Source organism: Gracilinanus agilis, chromosome 1, assembly GCF_016433145.1.
Source record: "Gracilinanus agilis isolate LMUSP501 chromosome 1, AgileGrace, whole genome shotgun sequence".
NCBI lineage: Eukaryota > Metazoa > Chordata > Mammalia > Didelphimorphia > Didelphidae > Gracilinanus > Gracilinanus agilis.
This window is the reverse complement of record NC_058130.1, coordinates 684,564,651-684,573,728: the sequence shown is the minus strand read 5'-3', so window position 1 is coordinate 684,573,728 and position 9,078 is coordinate 684,564,651. Positions and strand designations below refer to the sequence as shown.

The 9,078-nt window shown below is 41.4% G+C and overlaps 1 protein-coding gene across 1 annotated transcript in view; it reads right to left on the bottom strand.

The window, feature by feature from the left end:
• Positions 1-8,073, bottom strand: part of CCN4 (cellular communication network factor 4) — a 30,972-nt gene extending 22,899 nt beyond the window's left edge. Inside the window, exon 1 of the mRNA XM_044684397.1 lies at positions 7,996-8,073. Coding sequence (XP_044540332.1) covers positions 7,996-8,073 — 78 coding nt within the window. The remainder of the gene's footprint in view (positions 1-7,995) is intronic.
• Between the last annotated feature and the right edge of the window lie 1,005 nt (positions 8,074-9,078).

Below are 9,078 nucleotides of genomic sequence, written 5' to 3'. Positions count from 1 at the left end.
CTCCCTCCCTCCCTCCCTTACTTTCTGTCTTGGTATCAATTCTAAGACAAAAGAATGGCAAAAGCCACACAATCATGGTTAAGTGACTTGCCCACAGTTGCACATCAAAGAAGTATCTGAGGCCAGATTTGAACACAGGTCCTCTCAACTCCAGGACTGATACTCTATCCACTGAGCCACCTAGCTGCTCCATCAATGTTCTTTCCAAAATACTAGTTGCTTAAAGTTGACTGGGACTCAGTTTTTATACTGGTAAAATGAGGAACTTGAGGCAGCAGTATGATGGGGAAAATGAATACACAAATAACACTGATATGAGTACAAAGAAGAGTTCTGGGCAAAGTGATATGAAGATATGGGGTTGGTCACTTTCACCAGAGAAGAGAAAAATGTCTCCTTTTACAAACTTCTAGTGTGGTCCAGTTTCCCCTCCATTTTCCTTAAAAACAAAGACACTTGTTATTTGCTCTGAGATCCTTCATCCACATTAAGGTGTCAACACCTGATAAAAGTTCAGTGTATGATATCTTTGCTTCCACTCCCTTCTGGGATGTTGGCAGTTAGATCTCTCTCTCTCTCTCTCTCTCTCTCTCTCTCTCTCTCTCTCTCTCTCTCTCTCTCTCTCTCTCCATCCCTGACTCCTTTGTCTTTCTTTGTACCCCCAATGCTTAGCACAGTGCTTGATTGTTGTTCATTCATTTTGGTCATGTCTTACTCTTCATGATCCCATTTGATGTTTTCTTGGCAGAGATACTGTACTGGTATGCCATGGCCTTCTCCAACTGGTACATAATAGATGATCAATAAATATTTATTGACAAATGGAATTTTAGTGGACTAGAATTTCAGCATAAGTCAGCCACCCAAAAAATGAATGCAATCATAGGTTGCATTGTAACTGGCTCAATGTCCAGGACAGAGGAGAGTTATGTGTCTTTCCTGGTCAGGAGAAATTTGGAGTATCATGTTCAGTTCTAGAAACTAAGTTTTTACTAAGGACACACCATTATGGTAAATATCCATTGGAGGGCAATAAGGATGCTAAATTGATTAACGATTATGCCATAAGAGGATTGGTTAAATTGGGAACAAATTGGGGTAGCTAGGTGGCACCTAGGGACAGTTTTAGGTAGATAGAACTGTTTATATTTGTTAAATTTGTTTAGATTTACTCATGCTCCATGTAAATAAAAACTTCCTAAAGATAGAATGAGTCCTCCAAATAGAATAGCGGACCTTGGGACATATTCAGGAAAAGGGGGGATGTCATGGAGGGCATACGTTTTTAGTTATGGGTTGGACTGGATGGCCATTGAGATCCATTGCAATCCTGACAGCCTGTGGATTTTGGTGACACATTATTAGTGACACATCTTCTTTGCCAACTAGACAACCACCAGAGTGTAGAATTTGGAAGACAAAAGACCTTGTTCCTATCTGTGCCCCATGGCCATGGTTGAACAAAAGATAATCTTTTTTTTTGAACTTTCATAGGGTGCATCTGGCAGTATGCCTATTATAATGCACCAAGCAGAGAGGAAATGAGCCCATTACCTGAATAGAACCATAGAATCCCAAGATTGGAATTGACCTCTCCATCTAGTCCAACCACTGCCTGAACAAACATCCCTTTTCCAGTATTTCCAGTAAGTGGCTGTCAGGCTTTACTTAATCTCCAGGGGATGGTGACCTTACTACCTTTCAAGGAAGTCCATTCCATTTTTTTTAAACCTTTACCTTCCATCTTGGAATCAATACTGTGTATTGGTTTCAAGGCAGAAGAATGGTAATGACTAGGCAACTGGAGATTAAGGGTTCACACAGCTAGGAAGTGTCTGAGGTCAGATTTGAACCCAGCATCTCCCATCTCTGGGCCTGATTCTCAATCCACTGAACCACCCAGATGCACTCCTCCCACCCCAATCCATTCCATTTTTTAAATAGTTCTGAGAAAATTAGAAGTAGGAAAAATGAGGAGTTTTGCCTCAAATTGAGGCTGAAATTCTACACTCCTGTAGAATTTCATATACATTCCTAGTTCTTCCTTCTTGGGCTGAGCTGAGGATGCCTGAACCTTCTTTCAAATACATTCTGAAAGAACATGACCCAGTGGCTAGAGAGCTGGGCCTGGAGTCAGGAAGACCTAAGTTCAAATCCAACCTCAGATACTTATTAGCTGTGGGACTCTGGGAACATCTCTAGACCCGTGTCTGCCTCAATTTTCTCTCCTGTAAAATGAGGATGATAATAATAGCGCCTACTTCCCTTTCATGGAACAGCCATGAAATATTTATATTCATTTAAAGGCAACTATTTTGCTCCTCCTAAGCTGTCCCTTTTACAAGCTAAGAACTCAATTAAAAAAAATATTTATCTGTCACTTACGTCTGTGCTAGGTAGTGTAGATACAAAGATAAAATGAGATAATGCCTGTCCTTAATGAGCTTCTATTCTACCAAGGGACTACAGCAAGTAGACAGAAAATGAAATCAATATGAAGTAAATTGAGAAGTAAGAGAGTATTCACAACTGGAGGAATCAAAGAAGGCTTCTTTCAATTGCTCACCTTATGGCATTTCATAGCCCCCTCCCCAATATGATTAGACAGCGAGGGCTGGGCCAGGAGTCAGGAAAACTCCTCTTCCTGAGTTCAAATCTGACCTCAAATACTTAATGTTGTATGACCCTGGGCAAGTCACTTTAACTCAGTTGCTTCAGTCTCCTCATCTGTAAAATGAGCTGGAGAAGTGGGGGCAGCTGGGTAGCTCAGTGGATTGAGAGCCAGGCCTAGAGACAGGAGGTCCTAGGTTCAAATCTGGCCTCAGACACTTCCCAGCTGTGTGACCCTGGGCAAGTCACTTGACCCCCATTGCCTACCCTTACCAATCTTCCACCTATAAGTCAATACACAGAAGTTAAGGGTTTAAAATTAAAAAAAAAATGAGCTGGAGAAGGAAATGGAAAATCCCTCCAGCATTTTTGCCAAGAAAACCCCAAATGGGGCCACAATGAGTCAGATACAACAAATGACTGAACGATAACAACAACAACTTCTCCAAGGGTGGTTACCCCAAGATGGTACAGCAGCTTATTGGTGGTCTTACTAAAATGTCCCAGCAGAACTTAAAATACTCCATACATAGGGTCTGCTGGAGGTGAAGGCAGAGCGGCACTGTACCCTTTCCTCCTCTACATACTCCACAGCTCTGAACATAACTTCAGATTACCATCGTTTATTTTTGTGTTTTGTTTTTGTTGGAAAGGGGGTGGCCACAGTCTGCCATACTATTGTTTTCATTTTTGGTGGTGGTGGGAGGTAGCGACAGTTGGCCACACTGTTGATTCACACTGAACTTGCCATTTACTAAAACAAGATTGTTTTTTGTTGTTGTTGTTTTTTAATTTCCCCCAAGAACTAACATTGACCTATGCTTCTCCCACTCTATATTTGCACAATGGGTTTCCTTAACTCAAGTCTAGATCAGATCAGACATTATTGTGCTGTTTATCTGCTCACTATCTATTCCTAGAATTACAGAATCATAGCATTTTTCAGAGAGGAAATGGGCATCAGAGGCCATCTGTCCCCACCTCTGACTTCCCTCAGCGATGGCCCTGAAAAGTGGCCAGTAAGTCTTTTCTTGAATCTCTCCAGGGATGAAGCACTCACTATCTCACGAGGCTTTCTATCTCTGTTGGATTTGCTTGTTGGGTCTCTATTGAATTCCGTTTTATATAATCATCTTCCACCAAATCCCCAACACAGATCTTACACAGAGAAGGTACATAATATATGTTAAATTCAGGGGACTTTTATGCAGTTCTGTCTGGTGCTTCCCAGTCATCTCTTGATATCATCTCCCTAGTTTGGTCCGACTATTCACCCTGGGGAAAAGAGACTATAAGATCCATCTGTGGTCCAGATTGACCTGGGTTTGAGGCTTGACTGCCATACTGTCCGTGGAGTCCTGGACAAGTCACTTAACTTCTGTTTGCCCCAGTTTCCTCATCTGGAAAATGGGGATAATAATGGCATCTACCTCCCAGGGTTGGCATGAGAATCAAATGAGATAATAGTGTAAAATGCAGAGTGTCTAGCATATAGTAAGAATTATTTAAGTATTGAACAGCAACATGGGGTAGTAGATAGAGTGCCAAGCCTTGGTCCAGAATACCTGAGTTCCAGCCCAGCCATAGACACTTAATAGCTGTTTAACCCTGAGCAATTTACTTAATCTTTTGGCCTTAGCTTTCTCATCTATAAAATGGGGACAACAATGGTACCGACCTACCAGTGTGGTTGTGTGGATCTAATAAAATAATAAATGTAAAGTGGTCTGCAAAAACTAGCAAATTTGCTAGCAGTGTTGCTGTCCAGCCATGTTGCTGTCCAGCCAGCTACATCCCTTCCTCTCTTTGCTATATCAGCATTGCTGTGGTTTTAGATATTTACATCAATATATGGTACTTTGGAGGAACTTCTATTTTTTTATTTTCCAAAATCCTTTACCTTCTGACTTAGGAGCAATTCTGAGACAGAAAAGCAGGAAGGACTGGACAATAGGGCACTAAGTGACTTGCCCAGGGTCATATAGCTAGGAAGTATCTGAGGTCAGAATTGAACCCAGGACCTCAAAGCATGGTGCTCTATCCACAGACACCCCCATTAATGCAGATCTTAATTCTTCTATCATTTGGTAGACAGCTTTCCAAAGTTGCTATGACTGAAAAACTCATTTATAGACACAATATGAACTAGGACTTATACATGAAGATTTGCTAGATGGCAGGACCAGCCATTCCTTAACATTACTGGAATATCCTTTGAGAACTATGCCATAAGGGATTATCAGGAGAGTAGAGAATAGACCTTCTTTGAAAGGCATATGAAATGGGGTGATAGAATAGCGTAGTATGTTGAGAAACCTATTGCTGGGTGAAAAGCCTCTGGTTGAGAGGTCATTTAAGCGAGAATCATTACCAATTTCAAAAAAAAAATACTGTGTAAATCGTGTTGTTGTTTTTATTATCAGCATCATTAGTGGAAGGGGAAATAGAACAATGTGATAGTCATAGTCTGTCTGACCAGACAGATGTCTCACCAGAAGGAGGAGGAAATGGGTGATGAGTTCCAGAAATATGTCAAAAAGCTGCCACAGATGTATGATGATATGGTAATGACGGAGAGTTTGAACCATTTGAATAATCTTCTGGTTTTGTTGTTGTTCAGTCATTTCAGTTGTGTCTGACTCTTTGTGACTTTATTTGGGGTTTTGTTAGTAAAGATATTGTCCTGGTTTGCCATTTCCTTCTCTAGCTCATTGTATACATGAAGAAACTTACGTAAACAGGGTAAAGTGACTTGCCCAGGGTCACATAGCTAGTAAGGGTCTAAGGCTGGATTTGAACTCAGGAAGAGGAGTCTTCTTGATTTCAGGCCTGCCACTCTACCTGCTATGCCACCTCCCTGCCCTGGTAGGCTATACTGGGGACTAAACAAGGATTAAAAAAGGATCAGGCTTGAGATGGATAGGATGACAATAACGAATGATGGATAGAAGACATGACTATCTGTTTTTTTCCTATCAAAGAGAATGGTCTTTAGCTATGAAAGTTTAGAAACAGAAAAATGACATTCAGGGAGTTGAAATTTAAGTGACGAGATAGTAACAGAGATCTTAGCTGTTCTCACTGAATTCAGGTGTGTGTTCGAGGACAAACCATAGTATGACCTTGGATAAATAGGAGATATAATGGCCCATGATTCCCTGGGGGGAAAGTCTTAAAAGTTAGAGAAAAGGCATGGAAAAGGGAAGAGGCATCTTATTTTTATTTATTTATTTTTTATAAAACCCTTACCTTCCATCTTAGACTCGATAAGTATTGGTTCAATGGCAGAAAGAACGGTAAGGGCTAGGCAACTGGGGTTAAGTGACTTGCCCAGGGTCACACAGCTAAGAAGTGTCTGAGGTCAAATTTGAATTTTCTTTCTATCCACTGAGTCACCTAATTTCCCCAAGTGTCTTATTTTTAGCTTAGTATTCATGGTCCTGTGTACTCTTGGTATGGTTTTGTATTTGCATAGGATGTAAAAGCTTCTTGATGTTAGGGACTGGCCTTTTTTTTATTCTTTCATTTTTATATCTCCAGCACCTAGCACACTGCCTAGCACATAGCAGGGAGACATTTAATAAATGCTGATTTGCAGCCTTATCTGTTACTACTTTCTTCCACGTGCCAAACTATAATCTCATCCTTCCCTTGATGGGCCTGTGTCTTTGTTCATGACATTTCCCCAGCCTCTGAAGTCTTACTCCTTCCCCTTCCCAATCTTTATCTAGCAGAGTCCTATCTACTCTTTGAGGCTCAGTTTAAAAGGTCCTCCAGAGTAAATGTTCTTTCATCCTTTATCTTTTCATCATTCTGTGCCTAGCACAGTGTCTGGCACATAGTAGGTGCTTATTAAATGCCTGTTGATTGAACTCCCCTTTGAAATCTACTCTGATCCTTTTTTCTATGTATAATATATTTTTCTTTAAAATTTTTTCATGTATAATTTATTTTTCAATTAAAAACATTATTTAGTTTTATTATATATTTTGGAACCACCCCACCCCCACAAAACACCTAATTAAACAAACACCTAAAAAAGTTACATCTCTAACCCTTTAAGTTAAAAAAAATCCTTCTTTCTTCACATGTCTGTCCTTTCCAACTTTTGAATTTTATTTTGTATTATAGTTATTTGTGTGTAGTGCTTCCCTGCTAGATGACACCTCCATGGAGACAGTGTCTTATTTATCTTTCTATCTTCTCCAGCTCCCAGCACAGAGCTCTGCAAATAGTAGGAGCTTAAAGAATGTGTGTTAAATAAACTCAATTCAATTACTCTCTCCCAAACCTGGCTGGCGTTAAGCCCGCTGTGATGAACTGACCTTTGGCACTCCTGCCTCAAGCTGAGGGACTTGGAGACACACACCAGGCAGGTTGGAGTTTTATCTGCCACGTGGGGATTAGGTTTGTGTCTTTGTGGATTTAATTGGCCACTGCTTAACAGTGCGCTACACCCTGGGGTGCAGAATCTATAGTTCAAAATGGGAAAGGTGGTAGGGTGGGTCTAACAGAAGGAGAAGGGTCCTGTTCCCTGGCGATGGAAAGGAGGGGGAAATTCAGGAGCATCAGCACTGGACATGAAAGCAGGTACAAAGGAGGAGGTTACACTAGATGATTCTAAATTCAAATGCTCTAAGGTTTCTTCTGTATTTTACATTCCATGTTCTAAGTTCCCTCCCCATCATAAATGTATATTCTTACCTAACTCTGAAGGCCCTTTTGTGATTTGATAATTCTATATTTTCTAATCACTCTATGTCACAGAAGCAGCAAGGTGGTACAGGGGGAAGAGCTCTGGACCAAGAGGCAGGAGGACCTTCAAATCTGCCCTCAGACAATTACTTATATGTGTTAGCCATGGCAAATCATTAGAATGCTGCCTCAGTTTCCTCAACTGTAAAATGGGAAAATAATAGCACCTACCTTTCAGGGTTGTTGTGAAGATCAAATGAGATAATATTTGCAAAGTGATTAACACAGTGCATGCTGCATAGTAGGAGCTTTCCAAATGCTTCCCTCCTTCCTTCCTTCCTTCTTTCCTTTCTTCCTTCCTTCTTTCCTTTCTTCCTTCATTCCTTCCTTCCTTCTTTCTTCCATTCCTTCCTTTTCCCCTTTTCCCTCCCTCCTTCCTCCCTCCCTTCCTCCCTCTCTTTATCCCTTTCCTTTACCCCTCCTTCCTTTCTTCCCTTCTTCCTTCTTTTCTTACTTCTTTCCTCCCTCCTTTCCTCCCTCCCTTCCTTCCCTGTCAATATATTAACTCTATAGTCATCTCCTTGACCAGATATCTGCGGGTTTAGTTTCCTAACAAAAGCTTGTCCCAAAGGAATGGGCTACATCCCAAGTGAGTGAGTTCCCATTGCTACAGGCAGGATGACCACTGACTGATGGGACAGTGCGGGTCTGGAAGTCCTGTCTGAGTCTATATCTCCGTTCTGTTTCTTGGGGCTTCGGGGTGTCCATCTGTCGAATGAAGGAGGTGGGCCTAGGGATGACTTCTAAAGCCCTTTCTAGCCTTTAGCTCCCACACTTCATTGCAGAAGGAATCCCGTCCTCTCTGAGATTCTCTGCGTTTGTGACCAGCTCGCCACAAGGGGGCAGGATTGGGGTGCGAAACGGACAGCCCTGGCCCCAGCCCACCAAGTCTACAGCCATTTGTTTAATTCATCTTTCCTAAGTCTGGATTTTAACTAGAAGCACCCAGGAGAATGCGGAGAAGGGAGGGATGGGGGCAGGGTCAGTCCTGCTTTGGGGGACTGAGAAGGAGAAAGGATGTTGCCACGTTCACTTAGAGTCTTGAGAATCATTTCCTCCTTTAAGTGCCTTATTGCAAAGCATTTAGTTCCATCCTTTTGCAGACAAAAGCTGCCAAAAGTAGGAGTTTGTCCAGGGTTTTCCTTACCATGAGGAGTTTGCCTCTTTGTATTCCAAGCCATAGCCAGCAAATGAATTATTTCCAGGGATCTGCAGCCCCTGTGACTGATCAGGGATTGGCCAGGTTTGAAAGGATGGAATGTGAATTTTTCCCCCTCCAAACCAAATTTCCACTTAAACTTACAAAAATGTAATCTCGTGAGGTTATAAGATGAGACATGGGGGGATCTTTCCTATAAAAAAATGCATTGATGGTAGGGGAAGGGTTGATTTCTTTCCAAATGATATGGTTCCTTTTGCTTTTAAAAGTGTTTTCTGCATTCATTAGCTCATTTGGTCCTCACAGTGACCCTGGGAAGGAGAGTCGGAATGAATGAATGTCAGTGCTGGAGAGAAAGGCAGGTCATCGACATTAGAGCCTGAAGGGACCTAGGAAGTAGAATTTAAGTCAGAAGGAATTTTAGGACATAAATGTTAGAATACAAAGAAAAGACTGTATGAACTGGAAGGAAACATAGAACCAAGAATGTTCTAGAAAGAACTTTAGATACCAGTCTAGGACTTGGATATATATATATATATATATATATATAT